The sequence below is a fragment of the Helicoverpa zea genome, chromosome 11, assembly GCF_022581195.2.
Source record: "Helicoverpa zea isolate HzStark_Cry1AcR chromosome 11, ilHelZeax1.1, whole genome shotgun sequence".
NCBI classification, from domain to species: domain Eukaryota; kingdom Metazoa; phylum Arthropoda; class Insecta; order Lepidoptera; family Noctuidae; genus Helicoverpa; species Helicoverpa zea.
Genome location: NC_061462.1, coordinates 4278089 through 4294947, shown reverse-complemented (window position 1 = coordinate 4294947; position 16859 = coordinate 4278089). Strand labels below are relative to the sequence as shown.

At 34.6% G+C, this 16859-nt stretch overlaps 1 protein-coding gene across 1 annotated transcript in view; it reads left to right on the top strand.

The window, feature by feature from the left end:
* The window catches only part of LOC124634535 (suppressor of lurcher protein 1-like), a 375250-nt gene that overhangs the window by 262647 nt on the left and 95744 nt on the right, over window positions 1-16859 (top strand). The window contains exons 6-7 of the mRNA XM_047170146.1: window positions 10740-10896; window positions 11396-11455. Coding sequence (XP_047026102.1) covers window positions 10740-10896; window positions 11396-11455 — 217 coding nt within the window. The remainder of the gene's footprint in view (window positions 1-10739; window positions 10897-11395; window positions 11456-16859) is intronic.

Below are 16859 nucleotides of genomic sequence, written 5' to 3'. Positions count from 1 at the left end.
CAGGTAAATAAAAAACAAATGAATGAATCATTTTGTTTTATTATATGTTTTTCAAAAGAATGGTCACATTTATTCCAGGCCCTTATAACTGGGCCTGCATTGAAGCTACACCCAACCTTTTTTTAATTATGTTGCGGTCAGCTTTAAGTCTAGTCTGATGCAGCTGAGTATCAGTGTTTAACATGTACCGACTGCTTATCTCACCTCTTCAACCCTGTTAACTCAGGCCAATCGATAACCCTTACTAAGACTGGTTGTCAGACCTCTAACTACAAATATCAAACATAACCTGAGAGCGAATTACTCTCAAATGGCAATCCAATAAAACAAACTATAGGATAATATAGGCCAATGTAACAACACTCGACACTGGAACCCAAAATAGCCAAAAACAGTTAGTAAATGGCTCCTAACATAGATTCCCATTTGCTTGTAACGTCAACACTGATAGTCCACGTACCGTTTATTAAATTAAACCCTCTTAATATTTCAGTTGGGTCCCCTATTTACTTAGGATGCCAAGTTATGCTCTTATCTTTTAGTATATAATGTCCCACTGAGATTATACGAAAGCTCTTTCTGAGGATAGTTTTCCGAGAAAATCTCGTGTTGGGTGTACGTGGTTTTTCTGCTGATTCTACTGATTAAGGTAGTACTAGACTGCTAATAGGTAATTTAGTGTTCTCGTTCTAGTTTATTACCTGATCTAAAAGAGGTTTATGAGTTTCTACTTAAGGAGCTAATGTTTAGTGTGTAGTTCTAAATGTCTCATTTTAAAACTATTTGCCTCTAGCATTTTTACCGGTCCATTCTTCGCATTGGATAATACACTAGATTTAAAATAATTTATAACTTTTCAATGTTTCCTTAAAAAAATAGGTCCAGATTTTTACACTGCGTTGCACCGATATTCGTATAAGTACCTACCAAACTACCTCTTTAATGGAACACACATTAATTTCACTAACACACCATCTCCAACCTTAAGCAAACCTCACAATTCACCTCAACGTTCCCAAAAACCGTTTGTCCCGGATCGAAACTAATGTGGATGTTAAGCAACAACCCACGTATTCAATATCCCGGTCACGGAGCGCGAACCATCATGGAACGATCATTAGTTGTCATCGCGTGCCCTGGAATGGACTACACGTGTTGTCTCACTTAAGTATTAAGGGAGAATTTGTTTTTATGGTTGTACTAGATTTTGCCTTCCCTAAGTCTCGGAACGGGGTCAAAAGTTCAAAAAGTATGTGTCATCAAGGAGGTGCAATTACACCTCATGTTATATTTCACCTCAATCAGTTCAGCTGTTTTATCATGAAAGTGCAACAAACCAACTTATTTCAAATACGTTTTAAGTAAGGGCATGTCGCGATTACCTAGAAGTAATGAAACGTTCAGCTCAAGTATGAGCATAGGTACTCTCTAAAGTTAGTTTTTTAGAAATGTAACAAATGTGACACTTTCAAAGTCAATACTTAAGTGCTTTCAATGTCTTGGGGTGTATCAAATTGAACGTTTCGTGATAGGCTCCAGTACGGGAATGGTGTGATTATCGTGTGGCGCACGAACGTTCTTTTTTTTCCATATAAAACGCGCGATCTTCCAACCGTGCAGCGTCGGTACCTAATAGGTTCAAATATCATGGAATCCACATACTAGTAACAATAAAATTTCTTCAACTACAAATTTGATGTGTAAAAAATATAAAATGTTACAAGTGTACATTACATCGTTAACCACAGCGATTTCACAGCCAAACGGAGTGCTCTTTGGCAATTATTATTCATTTCCATTTCAGAGGAGCCTTATTGATTAAGCAGTTAAGGCCACCGTTTTTATCAATTATGTAGTTACCTCCTTCATGGATTTTTTACTTTTTCAAAGTTAAAAGTTTAATTTTCACGGAAGATACCTTTGACAAAATAAGTTTATGACAGTAAAGCTACCTGTTCTTTATAGAAAACAGTAACAATTTTCTGATGACTTTGAGAGATTCCCTTAATTTACCATGATTATGTTTGACCAGCTGTGGTCCGCAGTTTAATTAGTTTTAACATACATACATCCTTACAAACCTTCCCATTTGTGTAATATTTAACTATTAGTGGTATTATATTGCATTTATTTAGAAGCCGAAAATCGATCTCAGTGGCGTGCACTTGGAGAGGCCTACGTCCAGCAGTGGACTGCGATAGGCTGATGATGATGATGATGATTGCATTTGTTTGATTAAGACCATTTATTTGACTTTTAAAAAAGAAGTAATTACATCCATATTTACTCTACATACAAATGTAGGTATGTTTATGACTTGTTTTATTAAAGTTACCTAAGATGTTATAAACTTCAAAGGCTGTCTGTCATACAAACTTAGTCTTAGGTATATATGCAGAGATGGACAGTTTATGTCAAGTCTCTTATGTAGACGAGGGTCTAAGATGGCTTTATAATATGTTATTTCATTGCCTACTCATTATATCATATCACTTTTCCATTAAAATCCAAAACATACTGAAACCTGGCTAATAGATTGAGTAACCTTGTCTATTTGACTGTGGGGCTTTCACGCCAAAACTGCTGAACTGATTTAAATGTAGTACCTACTCAGATAATTGCCTGGTTGCGGGAAGTGACTTTCCCGGGAAGTGGGAGAAACTACGAAGAACATCTAGAGTAGGTAGACAGACAGGCAGAATTACTTTCATATTCAAATACTACCAAGGATTAGTATTCAATATTCACATCACCATAAAAAAATACACGCTCATAAATGCCTCATCATAATAAAGCTTAACACATCAAAGAACAGAGCATATAAAAATACATTGTTAAAGCGAAGTTCAACGGTATGAGACATAAAATTCCAACACAGTTTTCTTTCAAGAAAATTGAATATTCATGTCAGGGGATGAGTACTATCTTTCATAGAGGCGCTCAGTTCAAATCGCTATGCCGTTATTCTATGTTTTACATTTTAAACTTTCAGCTGTACTTAAGTCATTTATAAGGCTTTAGATGTACGAGTATCTCCAAGCATTTATTAGCCAGTCTCTTTTCAGAACATTGACTCTTATAATTATTTTAGACCTTCTCACAGTACCTAGCAGTGATTTAGTGACAAACACTTTCAAGATAAGTTTTCTAATGAGTTTAAATTAATTTTATTTTCTAAATATAAATCTTAGTGAAATGTGTGTATGGAGGTCTCTCGAAAACTAAATTCGAATTGTACATGAAGATTTTAGCTTTAATTCTATTTTGTACCGTTTCGTTGATACAATACTGAACTAAGTAAATGTCGAGATGGCTTGGGTAAACTTAAGCTAGTAAACAAGGCAGGACAGGTTGTTTTACCACCTGACAGAATAAATAAAAATGAAGTAATGTAAATTGAATTTAATTCTAAAAGCAACCTCTTTACAAGGACTTGAAACCGCCACTTGGAAAAACAAATGAACCCAGATTTAGAGTGTATCTGACTGTTTCTTGAATACAGTTTAAAGAAGTCATATTTGAAATTATTTGTTTTGATTATGACTCATTTATGAACAAAATGTAAAACACATAATTACACCGCACGTTGTTAAACTTTGAACTAAAATCACGTTTAACTGTAAGGGTTTTCCCTGTATTTAAGAGGATAAAACGAATCGTAAAATCAATACAAAACGTAGCAGAAAATTTTCCAATGCAATTAGTGTTGCATCGATATGAAAGTGGCTCTACTTGAACAAATTGTCGGAACGAAAGGTTCTCAATTAACTCGAAGTCATACACAGGTGTTTGATTTTACAAGCGGAAGTTTAATTTAGCATTTCCCATTTTCTCTCTAAATTAAAGCGAGAATATCGAATGTATTTTGATTTTGATATTTTTTGAAAACAAAGGAACAAGCTGACAGGATGAAAAAGAAAAACAAATTTTCAATTTAGAAGCCATGTAAAAGAGCTTTGTTATTTAAGTAAATAAAAATTGCACCAAATTTTCAAAGGCTTTGTTAAATCATACTAATATTATAAAGCTGAAGAGTTTGTTTGTTTGAACGCGCTAATCTCAGGAACTACTGGTCCGATTTGAAAATTTCTTTCAGTGTTAGATAGCCCATTTATCGAGGAAGGCTATAGGCTACTTTTTATCCCGGTACGGGAAGTAGTTCCCACGGGATGCGGATGAAACCGCTGGCAGAAGCTAGTGTTACTATAAAGTACCTATCAGTCTAAAATTATGTACTGTAACCAGGTATGCTTCTACCCAACCCTTCGAAAAATATACTCAACATAATATTTTCTCCATAAAAATGAGTTTTTCCCCCACAATATATCGTAAATCTCAGCGCATCGAAGTTTGTCACGGCACTGGCTTGTCATAATCCAGAGTGCATCGGTACAAACAAGTTGAAGTGTCTCCAAGTCTGCACACATGGAACACCTGTGTTTGTGTTCAGTCAGTACTTGTGTCAATATAGTGTTGCTCACTCGGTGATCCTTTTTATATGACCTACAATGTAGAAGACTAGAAAATCTTCGTGTTTCTCACTTTGTGGTCCTTTTTGTATGTCATGAAGTGTAAAATATCTACGTATTTTATTTCGTATGTAACGCGAATTAATATGACTGCTATTTTGGGTTTTCGGGCCAAACCAAAACACAGAGGCGGCCATATACGGCCATACGTTTGTCAGATATATTGATGACTTCAGTTATTTTTTTTTAATCCTCTACCGGATTACATTCGCTTTAAAATAGTGCAGGGTTATCGAATCAATTTTTTTGAAAAATAATATGAAAACATTTTTTTATGATAGCGTTGTAAACGTAAAAACTAATTGGGGTTGTCTTAATATTTGATTACAAAATCTTGTCCAAGTTAATTATCAAATAAATTATCTTTCAGAAGCTTTGCTTAGGACCGTTTCTTGACTTGTAAAGTTAAACTTTGCCTTGACTTGGACGAAAAAAAAAATCCAAATTAATAAAAGAAAAAAACAAATACGTCTGACGTTGTAATTAAATCTTTGTATTCGATACCGTTAAATAAGTAGAACTGAGAACAGAGAGCTTTACTTAAGAGGCTTTGTTCGTTTAAAAGCCAAACATTTGAAAGAAATAAAAATAGGACTTTCAATTGAGATCGAAACTTTATTCAAAAAGTCCATTAGGTATTCACTTGTAGACTGATGAGGGTTACTTTGTATTCTTTTGAATAGTATAAATTCTGACTATTATATAAAGTACATAGTTATTATAATATTATGTAAAGCAACTGTTTGATGAAACTGTTATACAGACGTGTAAATATAAATTTTAAATATATCTATATATGTACCTAACTACATATTATATGGAATTATTGTGACAGATTAAACATAGGCTTCGAATATAATGGTGCCGTCGATTATTCCTGCTAGTAGATACTTTTATACAAGCGTAAAAAATAACCATTAAAAAAGTTTGAACACCTTTCACCACGTTCCATTCATCAGACGATGTTCGGACCAACGTTACCTTTTAAAATTATTTCGCCACTGCAGCGTCTGTCAAACTTTTGCGCAACATTTAATTTTGCACAGTATTTTCGTTCAGTTCACAGATAGTGACGCCGTCAACGTTTGCTTGCCATATTGAAAAAGTAATGAAAAACTCGCCCGACTCAAAACTCTGGCCGTTATTGAAAAACTATTTTTATTCGAAGCGGGTGAAATTTCTAGAAACTCTCAAAGTCTCTTGGGTGGCATAAATTGTTGCTCTCTGATTTTAATACAGTTAGGATATACTTTTTATCACTGCCATCGATGGAAATGTAAAAAGGATGGAAAAGTCTTGTTTCAAAGTTTATAATATTTTTGCCTAGAGTAGCATATTGAAATCAATAGCTTTTCAGTATCATCCAAAAATAACTCAGCTCTTCCACCGGAAAAAGGTGTTTAACCTGAAAATGGCTTCAAATGCAAAAAATAAACCGTTCTAAATTCGGGAACGTTGCCAGATTAGTTTGCCTAGCTTAAACAGAACCTTTAGTTACCAAAATACTCGGATGAATTTAACCGTCCAAACTAAAATATCGAAGTTTCTAACTGTAAATGGACATTCACATTTATACAAGGCATTTGTGAATGTCCCATTGAGTTTGGAACGACGTAGATGGATAACACTTATCGTTGCTAGCTTGATATAGTTTTAAGAACCTTGTATTCCTGTTCTATTTGAAGCAAGTCTACTGCTGAAGATTTTGACATAATCCCTCAGACGCATTTAACGATGTAACACACGATATTATCGTAGTGACTACGTTTAATCTGAATGGGATGAAAATGGTGAACTAGTAGTCGGACTCATACGAACGAGGATAGAACCAAATTCTATTATACCATAAAGAGAAACATACTGACTAACATACACTGCTCTGTAAATTGATCACTATAAAATATTGTAGAAGAAATCTCAAGCCAAATTGGAGTATGGTTTCAAGTACAATGTAGTTGGATCATTAGAGTCAATCAGGGTTTGTTTATTGGAATGGGTTAGACTCAGGAACTAGTGGTACGATTTGAAAAAATAATTCGGGGCTTAGATTGCCCACTTAGCGGAGGTCAATTATATCAGTAAATGGGTTGACGCATTAGTTAGGTTCATTCAACATCATATTTTACCATATTTTAATTTCAAACAAAACGTTCGACATTCCAAAAAACCTTCTTAAATACGTGATCAAAAGGCATTTCGTTCACACATTTTTCACAAAGCCTTTGTTTCATAAATCTTGAACAAATCACAATGCTCGAACTTTGTACCGGGACGATTCTTTAAAGGCTCTATTTGTACGGCGTAGAAATCTCACAAAGCGATGCAGAAGAACACTTGTGACTTTTGAGCCGTTCCCAATAGAAGTGCACGAGCTCTCAATAACTGCATACAGACGTCATATTGTATGGACTTAACTGCGGCTTAGAGTGTATTGCTTGTAAATTATATGTAAGTGTATGATTTGAACTTTAAAATGAATTAATGGTATTTTTTATGAGCATAAGTAAGTTCTTTAAGACTTTTTTTTGACATCAGGGACGTGAAGAGTTATAAATGCTTTAGGTAACTTTTATATTTATCTTGCTTTACTTAAAGTACGTGCTTTATGACCGAGTTTTTTGGTGGTAGGTATTATGTTACTGAAACTCAACAGTTTTGTAAAAAAAAAAACAACCCAAACTCGAAAATGATACCAAAGTCGGATCTTCGCGGGTATTTTTTCGTTTGGCAACCAAAACTCAATTCGTCTACATCAGTCATTTGTCAAAGTGAGTTATTTCACGCCTAGAGTTACAAATTCGTCCATATCTAGACATCGGCTTGATGGGGCTCGTTTTAGATTGATAAATAATGTTTTATTTGGAACTACGAGTATTTCATTTTTACTTCTGACTGGATAGCTGGTAGATATTTTTAAGTAAATATTTACAACAGGCTGTGTGTGGCGAGTAATGGGACTTTAAAAATTACACTTAATGACACATAGATATTCGCCTCAAAAAAATCTAGAAATATTAAGAACAAGATTATAAAAGTTAATACCTAGTAAAGGTATCCAGAAAAATAAACACACAGAAACAACTAAATAGAAAATAACTTTTTATTAGGATAAAAAAAGAAATTCTCTTTTTGTTTAAATTTAAATGTAAACCGTTACAAACCAATTCTCACTGTTGGATGTTGGATTTTTGAGACATTTCAATTTTTATTTTATCGCCAGCATCAATACAAACTCTGTAAGTGGATTAGGTCTAGCGCGATAAAGGTACACAAAATCTATTCTGGCAGCCCCTTTGACTACTATTCAACTTACAATCCTTTTACTTTCGTAAAGTAAATACAAGAAAAGTTATTTTTTATTCGTTCTTTTTCAAGTTAAACTTTTGCTCTATTTTATAGAAATAATCAATCGACTTTTGTCCATAGTTTTTGAACTAAGTATTATTTTATTTTCTTGCAACTACAAAGTCTTTGCAGTTACAAAGTTGTTACACTTTATTGCGTGCTTATTTTATACAGCGTTGAAAACATCACTTATTTGTTTTATTGCTTTGTTTATTACTCCCGTAGAACATTGGTTTTCTGATAATCGGCTAGCTTCTACCAGCGGTTTCACTCGCGTCCCATGGACTATCTAAATTCGAAACAAATTTTCACATCAGTTAACGCGTTCAAGCAAACAAACTCGTCAGCTGAGTAAAATATTTATTAGTAAAGATAATTTTTGGTCTTGTGATCCCAAAAAAAACATCTTTGTAATTAAAAGAGCTCTTCGTTACATGTCTATGAATCCTAAGAGGCTTACATAAACAGAAATATCATTAACCTCAAGAGACGGTCACATACAAACATAGTGACGTACACCCACCAAACGACGAATGCCAGTTGTTATTAAAATTTTCATTAATTTCGCTCAGACTGTGACAAATAATGCCGTTTTGGGAACGCTGCACTGAAGGTAAAGTTTCAGAGGGTCGGAGTTTCGTGTTTGATTAATTTTGGGAATATTTTACTAATGCAGAATGGCGAGAATGTTTGAGATACATTGTGAAACTAAAATGTGGGTTAGATTTAGTGTTAAAACTGTGTGAAACAGAATTTAGTAGAGAAGTTGTTGATAGACTGTCAATGTAGGTAACGTATTTTGAATAAATTATTACGCTAACTAACCCAGTAGTAAAATATGATTACAAAGGGCTATGAAAAGGTCTGAATCTTGGTAAAGCTTAATTGAAAGGCTTGCACACCAAAGCACATAAAATGCCATAAACATATTAAGAACCAAACTGTACACATTCACTTGTTTCACCGCGATCGTAAATTGTAATTTCATCTCTGTTCAGAAATGTAATATATAAAGCAAGTTTACACATTCGACTCCCTATACATACATACCTTCACATAAAGCGAGGTTGAATGAAATAAGCCACGGCGTGACATGCCTAATCCAACGTGTGTACACATACCCTACTATATTGAATGGATTTTGAATAGTATTTCGAAGTGAAAAGTCCTCTGTTAAATGTTTCGGAGAACTAGTCACGTGTATGATTAACTTTTACACTGCTGTATGAGTGGAAGCTATACAACTAGTATTTTTTTTTTTCATTCTGTCCGTCTTTGTGACAGTCGATACAGGTTAAAGCTGATTACAATCTTGGTCTCGTCTTTTGCCTTTAATATATCTGTGACAGATAAGTCAGCTGCTGAGGATTTAATATTCTAGTGTACGGCGCACGCGTTGATACTGGTGCACTCTCTATTAACTCACTCGCATAGTGCGATTGGACGCCAATCCGATACGAACAGAGAGATATCAGGCGTAGAACCGACCGCTTAACGTGAGGAGTTAAACAAATGAATAACATCATGACACGGTAAATATATTTCCTACTTTATACCCCGTCTTCTCATTTTATCTCTCAAATATCTGACTTCAGAATCCAGGCGACTTCATATCAACATTTCAGGCTAAGTAGACTCCTTAGACATTTTTTCCACATACATTCCTACATATAGGATTATTAAAACTCAAGCCAAGTGTTATGTTAGCAGTTAGACGTGCCTCTGAGTATATTAACTGTTGAAACGACTGGCTGGTGATAATTTAATATGGCTAAAGGAGATTTTATAGCAAGGAGGGATAGTAAAGCGTTACAATGAAATGAATAAAGAGAACAGACAGTTCTGAACGTGGATTGCAAGCAAACATTGTTGTTAGTAGTGTTGGCAGTTGTTTTTAATGTTGTGTTTTGTTTTTATTTATTTTTTATGACGCCTTTAAAGTGACGTGATATTTGGTTAGCGTAGTACTACAAATTGTATGTAACGAAAAATTATTATTATGCTTTATGCAAGATTTTTGATTGTTTGATTATTTACCAGTTGTTATTTTCAGAATAACGACATTTAGATGTAAGTTTTATGGCAATCAATGTATCGATAATTTGGATATTGTTTGAACTTTTCGTTGTTAATAGATACGATCAAAATAGCGTAACGAGATTGTTTTAATAACATTCAAATTGAAGCGGGTGTTAATAACAACATCAATCTAAAATCAAATAATAGTTTGAAATTGCTTTGGTTGGATGTTTTAATGCTATTACAATTTGAAAACAGTTTAATTTTGAATACCTAATATTTGAATATTTTGACCAAATGGCAAAGTTCAATGTGTGTATGCTTTATATGAGCATATTTCATCGATCATGTTTCATCATATTTCCTGATGAACTCCCAACATGAGTGGGGCGTAATGAAGTATCTGATGTTTAATTCCTATTCCCAAATAAATAAATAAACCGGCCAAGTTCGAGTTGGGATCGCGCATGAAGAGTTCAGTACAAAAAATGACGTTTTGTTGTATGGGAGCCCTCAAAAATACTGAAGTATTTTACGGTACTTTTTAGTATTTGTGTTAAAGTGGCAACAGAATAACATCATTTACTTATGATAATTTGAATTCCCTAGCCATCATGGTTCTTGAAATACAGCGTGGTGACTGACGGACAGATGGACAGCGAAGCTTTAGTTAGAGGGTCCCATTATATCCTTTGGGTACGGAATCCTAACAAACAGGCACGTGGCCTTTACGAGTCCCATGTATTCCAAAACCAAGCTAACTCTTTCGAAGAATCTGACAGCACAATTCAACGTTCTTCGAACTTCGATTTATAATTTAACTAACCCACAACATATCTTCCACAGGTATATTCGATACGGACGGTGTCCACGTTCCGGGAACGGAATGCGACTACCAGTTCAGCCGGTCCGGGAGTCGACCGACTCATGGCCGACTGTATAGTCCTCGATACCCGTCCATCTATCCCAATAATGTGCGGTGTTCCTACCATTTTCATGCAAGGTAAGGGTCTGAAGATGTTATTGGTTTTAGTAGAAGTATATATATTTGACGGTGCCCTTTATCATAAAATCTTAGTATTTTTTGTTGTAAGCAAATAAAAAACGATTGCTTCTGTAAGCTTAGAAATTAATTGATAGAAAAAATATACCTACTACAGTCGAATTCAAAACTTCTTCTTTTTTGGACACACATCAATTTACCTCTATCTGTCATATTTCTTCAATAGATTTACAACCTTATCACAATAGTGGAAGATTAATGTTCGATTGGTAAATTTAACAGATTCTGGTAGATTACCCTGCTAGCGTCTGTACCTACATTAAATCCAATCCCCCATTTATTACCTTACTGGTTTACATTCTCAGAAACTCAGAGTCGAATTCACATTTCCCATGAAATTGCATTCTTGTTGCAACAATAGGATAAAATATCTTCCCGGAATCATATAAACCATTTCTGAGTAAAATGAAATGAAGCAATAAATGTACTTTATTTTCAGACCAAAGGAACGCGTGAAAATTGTATTCGAAGAAGTAGCACTTCAGAAGGGTGACATTAGGTGAGTTTGATTTTTTTTTTACGTAGACAAAAAGGCTGGACACCTAATTATGTGTGGCACAACCTAGTTATTTTTCCTTACGTTGAAAAATACTTGATTACAACTTGTGCGATTTTTTTTTCTTACAAGATACAACTTGCAACTTTTAGCACAAAATTATCTATAAATGCATGAGTGCAATTACTTATGTTACTGGATGCTCTAATTTAACTAAAAGAAAATAATAAGAAAACATTTCGATAACATACAAATTCCTGGTTTCCTCTAAAATGTTAAGATTTGCAAAAAATACCAGCGATCCTGCTCAAAACCAGAAGTAAGAAAAACCTAAAAATAACCGACGGTTACAATGTCATAGGACCGTTACTGAAAGAAACACAAGAAACCTCACAGTATTTCACGAGACATTACAACTGCCATCGTCATCAGAGTATCAGCCGGAAAACGTCCACTGGTAGGAAAACCAGCCCCCGCCATAAATTGCTATTATTATAGCCAAGCAGACATCTGTTGGCTTTCATTCTTGTAAAAGAAACTTTTTATTTTTGTTCTTTGGGTCTGCATTGTAAAAGATTTAGGGCCTCTTTCACCACCCTCGAGTAAAGTATTGAGTAGACTAATCGCCAGTTAAAGTCACCCGTAACTGCACGTGTCAATTTCACGATGTTCGAGTAGCACTAATCATATGATTAAACTGACTCGTAACTTACTTGCCGCGTCTTCTACTGATTAGCGTGTTTACTTGACAGTTAAATATTGCAGCGTTTAGATTATTGAAAATTTGTATAACTGTTGATTGAAAATGGATTTATTTGATTTAATTGATCATCAATCGGATGAATTTGATTATTTAACCTTGCAACGGATACCGAGGATTCTTGTATTTAAAATCCGTGTTGATTATTTTACGGACTTAGATGAAACTGATTTTTTGGCTAGATTTCGTCTATCGAAGCTTGCAGTGAACCAAGTGCATAACTTAATAAAACATAAAATAGTTTCTAAAACGCAAAGGTGAGTATCATTTTTTTATAAAAATAAAATAAGTTAAATGATTTTACTATAGTTCGGCCATTCAGAGAATGCGTTCCTGACACGTCGCGATTGAACTGACGACGTAACTACATTCATTGATTATTGATATAATAATGTTGTTTTAATGCTCCTCAATTGTTAAAACGGTAAACAACCAGCAAAAATATTTTTATCGTAACTGCAACGCCATTGCAAAGTTACGTCGTCAGTTCAATCGCGACGTGTCAGGAACGCATTCTCTGAATGGCCGAACTATAACAGATAACCTATCAAACCATAATTATTAATTTTACACCTTACATATAAAAATTTAATACGATGTTCTCTCAATAACCTACATTAGTAGGTACCTAAGTACTTATCTAACAAACAAGTCTTGTTTTCAAGAATCAAGCAGTTTCAACAAAAACAAGCATGCTGTTAACATTAATCTCGCAACTGGATCCTACTCAGGGGGGGGACACTCCGTACATTTTGACAGCTAAGTAAACGAAGAGTCGCCACCTTTTATTTGGCCCGGAAACTATTTACTATTTAAAAGATACCTTAAATTACCAACAGATGGCACTACACTATAATCGATTTTGTTTGTTAATATAAAATTATTTATGCAATATTAATTAGAGAAAAGTATGAGGAAAATATTAGACACTTAAAAAAAAGATAAAATAGGTGAATAAATTAAATACGGTTTGGAAAAGCACAAATATCAAATTTAATCTAAAAAGACCTGGTGTCAGTATTCCAAGTAACTTAACAAAACCGATCATAATAAATATCAATATGGCGGTTTTTTGCATTCCGCGTACACGCGTAAATAAAAAGTAATATATAATAATTATTTGTTTTCCTTCGACCTTTTACTATATTAACGATGACATTTTCTATTAGGGTAAGTAGCACCATGTAACTATAACGATAACCAATGTTATAGTTATATGGTGCTACTTACCCTAATAGAAAATGATAATATGAATATGATGCATATATATTTTTATAGCTATAGCTATGTAGGTAGTTCGGGGCCAATTTAGAGAAAGATGGCGCATGTCAAATTGGGTTGCAAGATTATCACGTAAGAGGGCTCTCTTTTCCCTATTACTTTACTCTTTGATCCTACTTAAGAAGTGACAAACCAAAAAAACACAACAAAAACACCACACGAAATGAAATGACAAATGACAGCTAACCTGTCAATGACGTTTGACGAGTAACGTTGACGTAATTTTGAACGAATGTAACGTATGATTTGTTACGTCATTCACTTAACCGGCAAGTAGTTACTCGAAGCTTGATTTTCGCTTGTGAAATTGGTAGAAGATACTCGTAAGTTTTACTTGCCAGTTAACGTTAATTGGCAAGTAACTAATCAACGCTTTACTTTGAGATGGTGAAAGAGGCCCTTAGTCTACAGTTTTATGGTGTGCTTTTACTGTGTTGAACATTTAATTGTTATAACTTGATAAATAAAAAATAATTAAAACAAGGATATATTTTTGAGACGAATGTATCAGGAGACGATATATAAAATTTTGTCACATGCCAAATACAAATATAAAATACCAAATAATCGATAGGTTAAGCTTAAATTGTAAAATCCATGTTTTCGTCTAAAAAAGTATGCAAATGTAAAAAAAAAATATATACCTAAGTACAGAAAAATATTACACTCATAAAACTTATCCGCAGCCATACACTTCGATACCAAAAAACCAGGCACACTTAACAAAATTAAAGCCAAATAAAAAACACTGACGACACAAAATAAAACCACTCGAGTGCCCATAATCCGTAATGTTCAGCTAAAAATCCATCTATAAAAGTAAAATTGCACGTAAAGTTATTCCATAAAGTCACCGTCAATATCCGAAGACTGGATGATAAAACCGAGGTGCGCCTCATAATCGAATTTCTGAACGAAAATATTGAATATGATGACGAGCTTACAACTAGCGCCACGTGCGACCGTAGTTTCCGGACGTCTTGATATTTTTGTGACCTATGCTAATAGGAACTGCGGAGTACGGATATTACCTGAATAATGTGGAGATTTCAAACTAAGTATATTTAAGATGGATGGAGAAGCCGAAAATAGATCTCAGTGGCGTGCACTTGGAGAGGCCTATGTCCAGCAGTGGACTGCGATAGGCTGATGATGATGATGATGATGATGATGATATTTAAGATTTTCCTCTACGATGGTAGGAAGAAAAATGTTAGTGTCACTCGAACATGAGAACATTTTTATCATCAAAGAGTTTGACATGTTACTTAAACTCTTACTTTTTAACCGACTTCCCAAAAAGGAGGAGGTTATCAATTCGGCCGGTATGTTTTTTTTTTTTTTTTTTTTTATATGTATGTACATCGATTACTCCGAGGTTTATAGACCGATTTACGTGATTCTTTCTTTGTTCGACTCGGAATAGCTGCCAGTTGGTCCCATAGTCACCAGGTCAGGATCTGATGATGGAAACCCTGAGAAATCGAGGGCAACCTTCGAAAGTTGTAGGCATACATAGGGTAAAAACTTGACACTCAGGTGTACGCCTAAAAGCACTATTCAACTGTGAAGATTTGGAGCTGATCTAATGATGGAAACCAGAGAGGGTCGAGGGAACTCGACAACTGAATATGTAAACTACCTCGTGTTTGGGCTTAAATTATTTGTATTGACAAGACCTTTGCAACAGTGAAGGTTTGGAGCTGACCTGATGATGGAGACCAGAGAAAGTAAGTCGAGGGAACTCGACAACTGAATATGTAAAATACCTCGTATTTGGACTTATATTCTTTGTATTGATGAGAACTTCTCACTTGTATGGATAGTGACAACTATTCGTATCACTGAAAAGCTTTAAATAAAAAACTTTTTTACAAAAAAATTAAACCGACTTCCCAAAACACTAAAAAGCAAAAAAAAAAAACTATTTTTAGGTGCATCGGCCTAGAAGTCGGTGGCAAAATTAACTTAGTAACATCCATTAGACACCGACTTCTAGGCCGATGCACCTAAAAATAGTTTTTTTTTTTGCTTTTTAGTGTTTTGGGAAGTCGGTTTAATTTTTTTGTAAAAAAGTTTTTCACATTGGCGGATTTTCCAATGAATTTTCCGAGTGCCACCGTTCGGTTTGCACGGGCGGTGTCGCACGGTTATTAGGTAACGTAATTTTTGTACCGACAGTCGTCAATTGTTTGATGTCGCGCGAATACGCGCAACACCGTTTACAACTGGCCAATGTAACTCGCAGAATCTGCAAACGTGAAAAGGCCGTATATTTGTTAAAAAAATATAATTACTTTCATTATTGAACTAAGAACCAAACAATACGGTTGTGATAGCCATTCAAAGGGACAACCAAAGATATGAAAAATTCCAAATGCTAATATAAAAAAAAAAAACAGTTTCATAAAAGTAAATAAAACTGTGCGAACAATATTGCGTTAATGCACAAAAGAGTAAATTATGCATTGCCGACCGCGAAGCGATTTCTGGTTTCGGTTGCTGGCCTGCTTCGGTGCGTTCATTTCTGTTATATTTCTGCGAAAATTCATACTTTACTATGTTGAGATTTTAAGAGGATAATGTTTGTTCATTTGTGTGTAATGTAAAAATCTGAATAAATTTATTTAACCACAGTTTCCTCCCGAAAAGGAAATAAAATGATTAAATGTGGAATTTCATCGAATTCCTGAATAGTACTTGAAGAAAAGTTTATTTAACCATCTAAATATCTATTAAGGTATTCTCATTGCATGATTGTCATGAAGTCAGATTTATAATATTTCTTAAAGTCCATGTCAACTTTAGGTACTTAGGAACTTTAACCATCTAATTTCGTGGTCCCCATTCCTACTTTCACTCACTGTTTGATTGAGTCACTCGCCCAGAGTATTTATTTATTATATTCAACTTTTTAATAAAAATATGGTAAACCCGTATTAACACCTCCCAACCACATATGATAAACAATATTATTCACCCCTCGAGAATACCTACACGCATGATTTCGGTTCTTGCGTAAAACCGGTTAACCGGAATCGCCCAACCGTAACCAATCCCTAAAGCGGGTAGTAGAGAGTTGGCATAATTAAATTATGGTTTTAACGGTCGACTAGTGCTCACGTTAATGAGCCCAGCTCATAAAGTATACGTACTTGTTTAATTAAGCGGATAATGCATGAATAGGCCGCTTTACGTCGCTACGTCATAATGCAGCCTGGAGGTCTTTTGCATAATAGTTTCGGTTTCGGTCAAGTTGCGCGGAAATTAAGGGCTATCTGTGAGTGGCTGTTAGGGCAATTATTTTCATTATTTTGTATTATGAGGAAGTTTTTTGATATGATGTGAAATGCCAATTCATATACA